The sequence below is a fragment of the Planococcus citri genome, chromosome 2 (genome assembly GCF_950023065.1).
Source record: "Planococcus citri chromosome 2, ihPlaCitr1.1, whole genome shotgun sequence".
NCBI classification, from domain to species: Eukaryota; Metazoa; Arthropoda; class Insecta; order Hemiptera; family Pseudococcidae; genus Planococcus; species Planococcus citri.
Window position 1 is genome coordinate 71,202,229 of NC_088678.1, and position 14,263 is coordinate 71,216,491.

Here is a 14,263-nt window from a genome sequence, read left to right on the forward strand (position 1 = left end):
ACACAGAGGAAAGGTTTTTTGAAAATAGTGTTATTTAAAAGAATTCCTACCAAAAATTGGAGAGCCCCCCCCCCTCCTTCCTATGAAAGCCAATAACTTTGGAGTGATTGAAACCAAAATGATGGCAAAAAAATGTTCACCCGTTTAAATAAGAGACACTCAAAGGGGCCTTTCTTTTCCATGATTTGGGCTGCAGGAGGAAGCTCGGTTCATTTTACAGATAAACGACTATGTGCTAATTGTATTTTGAAAAATTCTCATTTCAGAGCCGACGAAGTGAAAGAACATCCGTTTTTCAACGGCTTAGATTGGCAACAGGTGTACATGCAAAAGTACCCTCCACCTTTGGTGCCACCTCGAGGCGAAGTAAACGCTGCGGATGCCTTCGATATAGGATCATTCGACGAAGAAGATACTAAAGGAATCAAAGTACGTATAGATTGTCGCGTTCCCACTTATACCTTTGGGCTTTGGTGTGTAAATATAGGTAGATAGGTATAATACGGATACGTAGGTACGTGTCGATGTGTAAATTCGAGCTCGTATACGGCTCTGGTTTTTGACGGTGGAGAGTTGCGTCGACGACCGATATTTAATATAATTACGCGCAAAGGCTCTCGTACTCGTAGTAGCAGTGTACCACACATACACGACCGATGGGATTTATATATAGATTTACGGTAATTTTGGTAAAAGGCTTCGATAAATGGCTTCTAGTACCTAATACTTACACTGGACTGGTACGTGCGGTATGAGCGAGCGAGCGAGCGAGAGAGAACTCGTAAACCGAGTGAAATTTACGGTCCGGCTGTTTTAAAGAGCGAGTTGGATTCGTAACGTGAAATTATTATAACCATAAATACCTTAGCGTCTACAGATCTGTCGGGCTAATACCGTTCGTTCCTTTTACAGCTAACCGACGCCGATCAAGAATTATATAAAAATTTCTCGCTAGTGATATCGGAAAGATGGCAAAACGAAGTCGCCGAAACTGTATTCGAAAGCGTTAATCTAGAAACTGATAAAATTGAACAAAAGAAGAAGGCTAAACAGAAGCAGCGGTTCGACGATGATGAAAAAGGTTCGTTGGTGAAAGATTTTTGAACTTTTCTAGTTTTATTATTTCTGCAGCTTTGCAGATCAAAGAGTCCCTATTTTCAAAGTATGAACTACCTAATCATAATTTGAACCTTTGATTACAGAATCGGACTGCATATTACACGGCTACATCAAGAAACTAGGCGGTCCGTTCGCTTCAGCTTGGCAAACTCGATACGCGAAACTATACCCAAACAGGTTGGAGCTACATCCAGAATCCGGCAACGGTAAACCGGAGCTGATATTTATGGACCAATTAGAAGACGTTAGCGGCGATCTGGTCATCGTCAAGAACGAACAATGCATTATATTAAAAACTAAGGATACAAAAATCGTGCTCACGAATTCGGTAAGTTAATTTTCATCCGCCTTTCTCAGCGTGGTACGCTAGTTAGTTTCTTTTTTTTTTTCCACGAGAAAATATTTGCACACTTTAGAAAAGGCAATAGCCTCGTCCCCGGTTCCTTTTCTCCCCCTTCCTTTTAAGTACATGCAACATCATCAACATGGACGAAAATGCCTATCTCGCGATGTTTTCCATAAAATGAATACGCCATCGTCGCGTTCGTTCGAGCTTCTGGTGTGATACGGTTCGGTTCGATACGATAATGTCAACATTAACTGGAATATCAATGAAGCCTTTTACAATGTTGCTTTCTCTTCTCAACGGTATTTTATAGATATACGTTAATGTTGACTTAGCAGCTCGCGTTCGTATCTCACAACTCGACTCGTCCAATCGTTGGAGAGTTCCCTGGCTGCGATTTTTTTTTCTCAAGTGGTGTAATTTTTTTACTTTCTGGATTCCAGAGCGAGCCACGTTCGCAGCTGTGCTGCCTATAATCTGATCGGAATCATTGGCAATGAATAATAATCCGATGCGAATTCTCAATCGTGATATTTTTGCTAAAAATATCCTCCTCGGAAAAGAGAAAGAAAATTCCCCACGTAGCCTGTATTTTTTTCAAACGAGTCGAAAATTGAAAATTCTCCCTAAAGAAAAACGCGAAATGGAAAACCTAAGTGAAAAAAAAAATTCGTCGTATTCGGTGTTCTTTTATTTTTACGTCACCGGATACGAGATAAACTCGTAAATTTCTATTTTCGTTTAAAATTCGTCGAAAATTATTACACGAAAATCCCTCCAACGTGGTAGGGCGGAATTTAACATTTCAGAAATTGCTCGTATATATATACCTACTACCCAGCTGTACGTACTGTACTGTGTGTGGAACGAGTACGAAAACATTACGTACTCCTACGTACGTACGTACGTATATAGCGAAGTACGTTTGCGTACGTACTATTAAACTCGACACACAACCTCTCCCCTGCCCATGCCCCCGTCTTCCAGCTCGATTCATGGAGTTGAGTCGAATGGCAGCGGTGTTGTGTTGTGTGTGTACGGTGTACTGTGTACTGCCACACGCTATATGTGCCTGCCGCCTCCTCCTCCTATCGATCTTTCTTTGATGTTAATAAAATTGCATAGCCGATTTGCCGTAAATACGATGTCGGCTGCGGTGCCTGCGTTGCTGAGGCCGTCGCCGCCGCCGCCACCACCTAATCGAAAATCCCTACGAATTCGTCGAGCGGAAATGAAACGATAAATAATCGAATAAGCGAGAAATATTAACGTAATCCGCGTTCTTCCACTATCAGCTTCGTGGTGCGTCTCTCTTTGTAATTACGTTCGTGTGGGCAAGGTGAGGATAAGGTAATGGAGTGATGGGAGATTGGATATTTTTTCCCCTGACTTTATGACGTGTTTTGATTTTTTTGTTTTCATTGCGAAAAAATATGTAGGTAATTGAGTAACATATTTGAACAAATGAATTGCAGATTGACCCCCTTCCCCTTCCTCATTTTTCCCCTATTGTTTCGGTTTTTTACCTTTTAGGGGATTTATTTTTGAATTTCGATTCAGTAGGTACGAATTAGTTGAAACTGTTTGTGAAGGATGAAGTTATGTTAACGAATCATTCGCGAACGAAATAAAAGATTCGTTCCATAAAGTGTCCTCGAAATATGTAGTTTAAGCAAATCGATTAATTATTGTTCAGGTTACTTCAACATCTTGAGGTTGTTTATGATTGATTCATTGGAAAAATAAGTAGATTCCAATGTGAACGATTTGTTCGTGAACGACTCTCAAAATAAATCCTTAGTTGATGAAATCATCGAGTTCGGTTGTCCGCAAAATTTTTATTCTTCTAAAATATACTTGAAAATTCACTCGTTTCTAGCTAAGTAGTTTTGAAAAATCGTTTCTGATAAAATGATTCGACGTGATCGAATCATTGTTTGAACGATTCATTTGCAATATTTTCAATAAAAAAGCTGTTTTTTCTCAGTTTTTTGTATTTGAATATTGAGCAAATAAATAAATAAACAAAATGATCAAAAAAAGACTCAAATTAGCTTTTCGTTCGCGAACGACTCTTTCGCATTATTTGAATCGTATAGAATCGTACTATCGCTTGAACTACAAATTGATAGCTCGTGAACGATTCGAAAAAGCTGAAAAAATCTTCAAGTAATGCTTCTTAAATGCTCAAAATATTTTTAAAAATTTTTGTTTAGATTATTTGATCGTTTTAGAACGATTCCTCGATTCGATTCAAGCGATTCAGTTGCTCGTGAACGATTTTAGTCATTCGATCATTCTTGAACAATTCAAGTGATTTAGTCGTCCTACATGATTCGAGTGAGTTAGTCGTTCATGAGCGATTCAAAAAATTTAGTCGTTCGTGAACGATTCACTTTGAATGATTGAGTGATTCACTGATTCGGTCGATCGTGAAAACTTCGTTTGAAAAATTCCTTTGAAAGCATTCTCGAACAACTCTTCCCTGGTGACTGGTGATCTGGTTGTTCTCGAACGATTCGATTCAAGTGATTCATTCGTTCGTGAACGATTCAGTGATTTGTGAACAATTCGATTTAAATGATTTAGTCGTTTGTTTTGTAAAAGATTCACTTGGAGTGATTCTATCATAAAAACATCCCATCTGTAATTCGTTCGTGAATGATTCGTTCGAATAACGATTCATTTTATGAATTTAACCAACTTTAAACGGTATTTTATTAAACCATCAAAGTTATAATTTTTTATTCGCGAACGATTCGTCGAAACTTGAAAGTGATTCAGTCGGTCGCGAATGATTTGCTCAGTAAAACATCTTTGATGATTTTTGATAACAGTAATTGAAACATTGCTAAATGAAATTATTCGTTTAAATTAATCATGTCAAAATTATTTTCAAAAATGATGCTGAAGTTGATTTCACTTGAATTCGTTCGGGAACGATTCGTTCAAATAATGATTCATTCGATGAATTAAACCAATCTTAAACGGTATTTCATGAAACCACCAAAGTTATCATTTTTTATTCTGGTTTTTTATGATCGCAAGTACTTAAAGTGCATGATGATAGCTCGCGAACGATTCGTTGAAACTTGAAACTGATTCAGTCGGTCGCGAATGATTTGCTCAGTAAAACATCTTTAATAATTTTTGAAAACAGTAATTTGAAGCATTGATAAATGAATTAATCATGTCAAAACTATTTTCAAAAATGATTCTGAAGTCAATTTCTCTTGAATTCGTTCGGGAATGATTCGTTCGAATAACGATTCATTCGATGAATCGAATCAGTTTGAATAGTAATTTTTGAATCACTCGAGTTACCTACTTTTTCGCATTTCGGTCTTTTGCTTTATATTTGCTTCAAATTTAACTTGATAGTTCGCGAACGATTCGCATTCTAATCAGAATATTTTGCTAGCTTCATGTAAGTACATAGTAACATTGAAGTTTCTTATTGTAAAAAAATCAAAAAAGTTGTTTTTTTTGTAAAAATCAAATTTTCTTATTTCATTTTTGTTTGTGGTTTAGAAAATGAAAATCAATTCCAAAGCTTTTTCGTTCCTGAACGATTCTTTCATAAAACGATTCTTTTCGGACACTTTGAAACGATTCTTTCAACTTTTCCCTTCTTTATCATTTCAATCGTAGTTAAATTATGTCATTTTTTTGTGAACAACTGTTTTTAATTTCAAACCCCTCTTCCGGATTTTCGTTCGCGAACGATTCGTTCACGAATGAGGAATTTTTCTAATTTTTTGCAAACAATCCGGATCAGTTGAAAAAAAAATGAGAACAAAATTATAATTTTTGAACAATAAATCTAAAAATAAAAATGGATCAATTTTTCGTTCGCGAACGATTCACTCGTGAGTGTAATTATTTTGAATTTTTATTCTGATGTATACAAACACCTCGTAACAATTTGATGAATATTTGTGAAGAGAATTCGACGAACTACTTTGTCGAGTTATTCGTTCGCGAATGATTCGCTCTGAATCTAGTGATTATGTACAATTAGTTGATGATTTTGATTTACACGTATTTTTTCAAGAATTCGTGGATGATTCGCTTATCAAACTTCGAAATGACTGTTTTGAATTGTTCGCAAACGATTATTTCATCAAAACGACTCTTTTTCATCGTTCGCGAACGATTCACACATTAGAATGACTCTTATAAAAACAACTTTTTCAATTTTTTTCAACGATTTGTGAATGATTCACTTATCAAAATTACAGTTTTGAATTGTTCGCGAACGATTCTTTCATCAAAACGACTCTTTTATCGTTCGCGAACGATTCACTCATTAGAATGACTCATATAAAAACAACTCTTTCAATTTTTTTTGAACGATTTGTGAATGATTCACTTATTAAAATTACCGTTTTGAATTGTTCGCGAACGACTCTTTCATCAAAACGACTCTTTTTCATCGTTCGCGAACGATTCACTCGTTAGAATGACTCTTATAAAAACAACTTTTTCAGTTGTTTTTTTTGAACGATTTGTGAATTATTCACTTATCAAAATTACTGTTTTGAATTGATTGCGAACGATTCTTTCATCAAAACGACTCTTTTGTATCGTTCGCGAACGATTCACTTATCTAAATGACTTTCTCGAGTTTTAAATGATTCGTGAACGGTTAATTTATAATACGGCTCATTCCTTCAAATGACTCTTTTTAGAGCAGGTCGCGAACGATTCACTCCATAAAATGACTCTTTCGAATCGTTCGCGAACGAAACTCGTTAAAAGATGGTTTTTCGTCATATTCTTCATAATTTATCAATATTTCTGACATCTTCGACTAATTCTCACGGTTTTGATGTTAACAGGACGAAATAGGCTTGAAAGAATGGGCGGTATCGCTTCGTTCAGCGTACAAGTGTTCCTTAGAGCTGCTGAAGAACATCGGCGGCAAAGTGAATAAGATAATCTACGGAAGTACGCGCGGCAGCAACGACAAGAGCAGCAGCGGCGCTATCATAGCGCCTCAAAATACCAACGGTCATTAGCGCTGGCGTCTCGACGATGGTGGCATCGGAGCACGTAATCCGCAAAGTGACCGTAGCGCCGGCGATCGTGTGGCAGTATAGCGACGAAGTATCTCGCTCGTTCTCCGAAAACTTATAGATATTCGTGTATTTTTTTCTTTTTTTTTGTTCTCCATAGGTATCTACGCATCGTACATGTACTTGGTTTTTGTAGCAAGATCCCTCATCTCCGTCATCCCGTTCTATAAGACGCGCGACTCGAGAAATGGCCGAAATCGAAAGATTCGCATCCGGCAATCGATCGCATTCGAAGATCGTGATCATTCGAAATTAACCGCTTCGCGTATCCGGCTGCTTGGAAGAACGAAGCAGCTCGTATGATGTTCGTGACGCCCGGTGCGTCGAGTCGTCGGTGTCATTTTTACGTAATTTTTTCGTTTTCGCAAAGGTAAGCACTGTGTTTTGTCTTTCAAGCGTTCATTTTCTCTCGGCGATTCGCGAGATCTTGTGTTAAGGTGGCGTTGTTGTTAATTGTTTTTTTTTTCGTTCTCTTCGAACTATTCTTATTAATTTTTTCTCTTCTTTTTTTTCATATTTTATATAGGATTCATTTTTACTCGTCGTTTTATCGTTTTAGCGGAAAAAATTGAAAAAAAAAATGAAAAATGCGATAAACATATCTTTTGTGTATATTTTAAAAAACGTGTTTGTGTGTCTATTGTTTGTGTATGTAAATTCTCATTCTCTTTCTTCCCCCTTTCTCCCCTTTGTTTACATTTTTAAATTCATGTTTGTGCGTGGTATCCGTTTTTAACCCCTTTTTTGCTCTTTGAGTGATCGCTGACCCTGTGGAAACCTTTGCAAAATAAGTATCTCGAATGTTGATGTGGTTTGTCGATACGTATGTAATATTATGTAGTTGGATGATTGAATTACTTATACAATGAGGTCCGGATGGGTTAGAGTCCGAGGAAAGGGGGGCTGTAACGATAACAACTCCACGAAGTTAGAATCTCATTTCATTTCGTACTGCTCTCGTAACTTTAATTCGTAGTATAGCGCGAATCTCGAACGTTTTGTTGTTTTGTTGTTTTTTTTTTCGCGGTGTAATTTGGCGATAAATTTAACCCGAAGTGTACATCGTGTGATACTACAGAGGAACGAATCTCGTCGGTTGAGATTTGCTCGTCAGATGAAGGGAGAGAGAGGGTGTCGAGTGGGTACGACGAACGCCATCGCCATCGCCTTCGCCTTCGCCATATTGTTATATAAGTATAAGAAGAGAAGCTTGTGCCGATGAGAGACGTTGGCTGGTAGATTAGCCAGCGTAAATGTGGCGTTGAAAAGGATAATTCGTCGGTGTGTGGGAGGGATGCAGGTTGCCCCGGCGGGCGGCAGCGCCATGCTCAACCAGAAGAGGAAGCGGCGAATTCCGAAGCTCGAAAAGCTCGTTAAGTCGGCAATGATTCGTAAAGTAACGGGTAATTTCTAGTTAGGGTGAAAGAATTAGTTTGAATAATTTATTCGGAGGATGGCGTTTTTTTTTTTACTCCACTTCGCCCTGCCTCGCGGTTGTCGGGATTGAAATTCGGTAACGAGATTTTCCACCATAGCCGGATTGGAATTTGGTGAGAAGGAACGCGAACGTGCGATTGAATAATCGATTTAGTAATACGTCGCGAAATGAGCGAGCAAATGAACGAAGCAAGATCCGGTGGCCTGGATTCGACGAATACGATGAGTTGCATGATAACGATGTTGTAAGCTGAAGAGATGCGATTCCTTTTGAGTAATTGGCCATGGTGAATGGTGAGAGAAACAGGACATCTTGGGTTAGATGCTTTTGGCGATTGTCGGGTACCAGATTCGGATGCTTTTTGAAATCGAGTACGCGTGTAATTGCGTTAGAAAAGGGTTATGCGAAAGAGACCGAGTCTTGGATGGTGTTGTTGTTCGGAGAAATTTGAAAATTACCTTGATTGCTTGGAATTGTAGATGGTTTGAAATTGGTAACGTAATTTTGATCAGGTTCAAAAGTTAGCTTAGATAAAATACAAATATAAAACTTTGCCATTTTGCAAAGTTCTCCCATAAGTAAATAATTTCTCCAAATTGATAAATTTTTTTTTTCAAAAAAAGTTCCAATTAAAAATTGAAATTGTCGGAGAAATGAACGACATATTCGAATCTTCGAAATTGCTCGTCATCGTTGTAAGGCTGTGAGAGAACTTATTGGAAATGTACATAAATACATTCCAGAATGAAAAATGCATTCCATACTAAAACCTGAATCGAACCACTAATAGTAATATGTAGTTGAAAACAAAAACGAATTTAACGACTCGAATGTAAATTTTATTTTCTTTGTATGTGTTTTTCCTCAATATTCGTAAATGAGACTGAGAATGCGAAGCGAAATATGTACAATCATAACCGTGTATTTTATTGCTCCATTTATCCCTCATTTCGTATTATTGTTTTAGGAATCGATTAGGTAATTTTTTTTAAGTAGGGTAAAGGTTAAAATTGAGAGTAGAATCAAATAGAGCAATCTTTGCCATGTCTCGGAAAATTTTTCTTAATTCATTCTTTTTTTTTTGTAGAATTTTAAAACTTTAATTTTCATGTTGAACTAACAGATTTTTTTTCACTGTTGGAAAAATGGCCGAGGTTGGCAGCCCTGAATGGAGGTTTTAGTTGAGTTGAATTGTGCTTATTTTCAGTTTATGAATCATTTTTACTGTGAATCGTTCGCGAACGATGACCACTTTGCTAAGCACAATTTGAATTTCTTGAATTTAATGCCACCAATCTGCCTAAAATGATTCAGTCGTTCGCGAACGATTTTTTTTTTTAAAAGTAATCAATCGTAATTCATTTATACTTTTCATCATTTGCAAAATTATGTGCAAAAAAAAGTGATTCGCATGATAGTGAACAAATCGTTCTATTCGTGATTCGTTCGTTCGCAAACGATTTGATCATCAATCGAGTAATCGTATTTGAGTAAATTTGTTTAATAAAGAGAATTCAAAAGATCAGAAAAATGTCAATTTGAGGAGAAGTTGTCGATTATTTGGTTCAAAATGTGATTCAATCGGTCGCGAACGATTTGTTGAAAATGATTAATTTTGTTCAACCATCAAAAATATGATTTGTTTTTGCTTTGAAAATTCATGTGTGGAAAGTTTGTCGATTATAGTTCATAAAATAATTCAGTCGGTCGCGAACGATTCGAGGAAAGTGATTCAGTCAGTCGCGACTCGCGAACGATTTGCTTTTTGAAATTTGCAGTTTTATAAAGAATAATGAAAGCAGTCTTGAACAACTCATTTTGAATGATTTGATTTGATCGTTTTTGAACGATTTGAATCTAGTGATTCAGTCGTTCGTGATTCGTGAACGATTCGTGGCAAGTTATTTGGTCAGTCGTTGACAATTTTGCTTTGCTATGTCTTTTGCAGTTTTTTTTTAATGAACATGTTCTTGAACAACTCAGTCATTTTTTATTTTTGGGTGATTTAGTCGTTCCGAACCATTCAATTCGAGTGAGCTAGCCGTTCCTGAATGATTCGAGTGATTGCGTCGTTCGTGAATGATTCGAGTGACTCAGTCGTTCGTGAACGATTTGAATGATTCAGTCGTTCGTGAACGATTTGAATGATTCAGTCGTTCGTGAATGATTCAAATGATTCAATCGCGTTCGTGAACGGTTCGAATGATTCAGTCGTTCGTGAATGATTTGAGTGACTCAGTCGTTCGTGAATGATTTGAGTGACTCAGTCGTTCGTGAACGATTTGAATGATTCAGTCGTTCGTGAACGATTCGAATGATTCAGTCGTTCGTGAACGATTCGAATGATTCAGTCGTTCGTGAACGATTCGAATGATTCAGTCGTTCGTGAACGATTCAAATGATTCATTTTAGTCGTTCGTGAACGATTCGAATGATTCATTTTAGTCGTTCGTGAACGATTCGAATGATTCATTTTAGTCGTTCGTGAACGATCCGAATGATTCATTTTAGTCGTTCGTAAACGATTCAAATGATTCATTTCAGTCGTTCGTGAATGATTCGAGTAACTCAATCGCTCGTGAAAGATTTGAATATTTACTCGTTCTCGAACGAGTCGATTCAAGTGATTCAGTCGCAGGTCCTTAGCTGAAATTTGGAACCAACGCATCTTCAATTCGTTCTTGAATGATTCGTTCGAATAAAGATTCATTATAGTGGAATGAATTCAATTTCTGATGATATTTTTTATGAAAATAGCTCAAGTCATTCTTTCTGTTCCGGCCTTTTGTAGTTTGAACAGTAAGACAATATTTCGCGAACGATTCGTTGATAGTGATTCGGTCGGTCGTGAATGATTCGCTCTGTAAAAATCTTTCACAATTTTTAAAAACCGTAATTGGAGCATTCTTCAATGACTTTTTCTTCCAAACTAATTCTGTCAAAATTTTTCGAAATGAAGCTGTAGTCAATCTCTCTTGAACTCGTTCGTGAATGATTCGTTCGAATAATGGTTCATTTGATGAATCGAATCAGTTTAGATGGTAATTTTTGAACCATGCGAATTATTATTTTGTATTTCGGTCTTGATCATTCTGTTTGCTTTAGATTCAGTTTTATAGTTCGCGAACGATTCACATTCTAATCAAAATTCATTGCTAGCATCAAAACTTTAAAATACCCCATTCAAAAAATAAAATCAAAAAAAGTTGTGTTTTTTTGTAAAAATCAAATTTTGTTATTTTTTTGTTCATTTTCAAATTTATGATAAGATTTTGAAACTCGCCAAAGTACCTATAATCAATGCCATTTGTTCATATTCTCGTCACTGTGGATCTCGTGGACCAATTTCTACGATATTCGTATTGGTTGTCGTATTCATCGTCGCTATCCAACACTTTAATAAGGTTTTACCGAAGTACAAAATTTTAACCATGTCAGAGAGGGGGGAGAGTGTATAAAATACGTACACGTCATTTTAAATTAGTTACCAGTTCTTCCACGACGAAGCGTAGAAACGAACGAAATCGCACATTTGACATTTTAAAAGCTTGGAAATCAATTTACCTGAAATTTTCCTCGAAAATGATCCCCACTCTGTGCTGTTTTACGCCTTTGTTCGCCTCTAGTATCAAGTATCAGCAAATACAGGCGACAGACGGACGCCAAATTGGGTGAACTTGACCCTTCAAAAGTACCTACGGTGCTGATTTTCGTCTTAATAGCCTATATAAGAAAGGTGACTTATTCAACAGTTCAACACGTGCCTAGCAACTCTCCCTTATTACTCGATAATTCGCGTATTGTACGTAGTTGGAAACAGGGTGCTTTTCTGTGTGACTTTGTGATGCCTGTTCCATGGTTTAGCTTTCGTTATCTCGTAAGGACACCTTAGGTGATGGTTTAGGTGCAAGATAGGCAGCCTTCGTTGTGATTTAATAGTGCAATTAGTTGTCGAATGAAGAGACAGACGCTAAAGATGGAAAACCAAAGGCTCTCGAGCTGGTCGTATTTACGAATAAATTTTGCCATATATACCACTTGCCTCTCTCTCTTTTTACTCTTTAGTGATTCTCGCTTCGATAGTTACCTATGTTGTTATTTTTCTTCTATTTTTTTCTTTCTTTTTGTTCGTTCTATTTGTTTTTGTGTTTATATGTACTTTTATTGCCACTCGTCGTTTTATACTATGTACGTGTTTGATGGAAATTTGAAATTTCGTACCAATTTTTGGAAAAATTTATACGCACAATTAGTCGGTACCTAGACCTACCGTGCTCTGATAGGTGAACGTGTATTGTCGTGTACGATGGTTTTACGATGAACGATGTTTTTCTTTTTATGTTTGTTTTCCTTCGAGTTACCCAGCAATTAAGATTTGTTTACCTGCAAGGCGTGTCCGAAAATGGAAAACTCGACCAACTAACACCTGCTTTATTTTTCTACTCGTCTCTCAGTCTTCACCTCTTCACCCATCAACCGCGAATCTTCCGTTTTTACGTACTCGTAACAACTTGACAGCCAGCGAAAAATAGTATACAACTGCGAGAAAAAGTTACCATCATTCGATGAAAATTTACCCAGAGAAGAAGAAAGAGAGAGGTGAAGGGAAAAAAAAGCAGGTGGTCGATTTTTTCCATCGAAAGATGTGCGCACGCGACGAAACAACACGCTGAGGTGTAGGTAATATTTTTATTTCGAAACAATCATTTTTACGAATCGTAGGTCGTTTTCTAACAGCCATTGTAGATTTTTATTGTTTGTAAATGTAATTCGATGATATATTTTTACGTATTATATTATAAATATATTTATATAGATTGTTGTTTTTTTCTTTTTTCTTTTTTTTTCTACGTTTTATATTTTTATTTTATATTGTGATTAGAAATCCCCCTTTTTTTTTCTTTTTTTCCCTTTTTTTTTCTAATAAAAAAGTGCAATGTAGGTAGAATGCATTTATACGGTAAGCGTTCGTTATTGTTTGATGAACCAGCGCAAATACATAGCGGTATGAATTCTATATTTTAACGTTATCTATGTTAATCAATCAACGTTTTATCTATTGTTTTAAAAATACATAGTTTGTAAATAAAGTATCGTTCATTTTAGGGGTGTTTGTTATTTATTTTTCTATTTTTTTGTAAACAAGGGGGATAAGAAGAGGTTGAAGTTGGGTACGAAGTTGTTTTGTTGTGATGTTTGTTGGTTTAAAGTTTTTTTTAAATATGTGATTACATTTTTACTCATTATTTTTGGAATGGAAAGATGAGATGATGAGTTGCAAATTCGTATTACGATGAAAAAATCACTACAAAAAGATTTTTTATGTTTTTTATGTCGATTTTTCTAATTTTTGACGAAGTTATTTTTTATAATGTTCTATTATGTTTAGTTCTGAATTTTTTAGAATTCATGAAAATATTCGAAATGATTTCTTATTTGAAAATTATTGAGAAAAAATCTTTACGTGATGTACAATTTAAATTTTATTTTCTGAAACTTGTTGCTTGACATTTCCAAGTCCCGAGCAATGCACCAGGTGTGAACTGTGAATTTGGATAGGGTTGAATATAATCTTATCTTATCGTGTTGATGTGTCATTGTAACAAAGCGTACGACTCTTGACAAAAGACTCCATCGAAATGTGCAGTTTAGTTGATAATGTGGTGTGGTGTCGTCGACGACGTTTCAATTCTCTTGTCATGAGTCATCAACTCATCTTGTCTACGAGTATTATTCTTGCCTTTTCGTTAGTTTGATGCGGTGTTGTTTTTGAATCATTGAATGAATCTCGTTTCATCAGTTAAATATTCAATATGTTTGAAATTTTTGTTCTGAGTACTAAGTATAATGAGCTGGCATCTGTAAGTACAAATAAAATTGTCTAAATTGTGCAATATTGAAATATGAAATGATGTGAGATTCTAACAATCCATATTTTGTTTATTTGAATTGTATGTACCTAAATCAAAACTTTTGAGATTGGAATTTTGTTTGGTTGCGGTTCCATAATTCATAGTTTTTATTTTTAGTACAAAATTCACGAAAAATATTGTACTTACATTTTATGTGAATCATTTTTTTTTTTTTGAAATGAAATCAAAATTTGAATTTTAACAAGACATGCTTCATCATTGTGCCCCTATTCTATTTTTATATTTCTACGTAGGTACTTTCGATCGTTCTAAAACATTAACTTTTGTGGTGAATAAGCAAATAATTTCAATTCGTTTCACAATTGATTATGAATCGATGGATTGTGATTTGATATAGCTGACAATTTGT

The 14,263-nt window shown here is 35.9% G+C and overlaps 1 protein-coding gene across 2 annotated transcripts in view; it reads left to right on the plus strand.

Moving 5' to 3' along the window:
* Positions 1-13,086, plus strand: part of LOC135837544 (G protein-coupled receptor kinase 1) — a 196,423-nt gene extending 183,337 nt beyond the window's left edge. Inside the window, exons 13-17 of one of the 2 annotated variants that reach the window (XR_010557212.1) lie at positions 267-429; positions 913-1,081; positions 1,203-1,447; positions 6,307-6,574; positions 6,644-13,086. Coding sequence is in view for 1 of the 2 variants with exons in the window: in XM_065352854.1 (XP_065208926.1) it covers positions 267-429; positions 913-1,081; positions 1,203-1,447; positions 6,307-6,486 (757 nt within the window). In the remaining variant the exon portion in view is untranslated. Of the gene's footprint in view, positions 1-266; positions 430-912; positions 1,082-1,202; positions 1,448-6,306 lie in introns of both variants that reach the window. The other variant, XM_065352854.1, reaches the window with a different exon arrangement.
* The last annotated feature ends 1,177 nt before the right edge of the window (positions 13,087-14,263 follow it).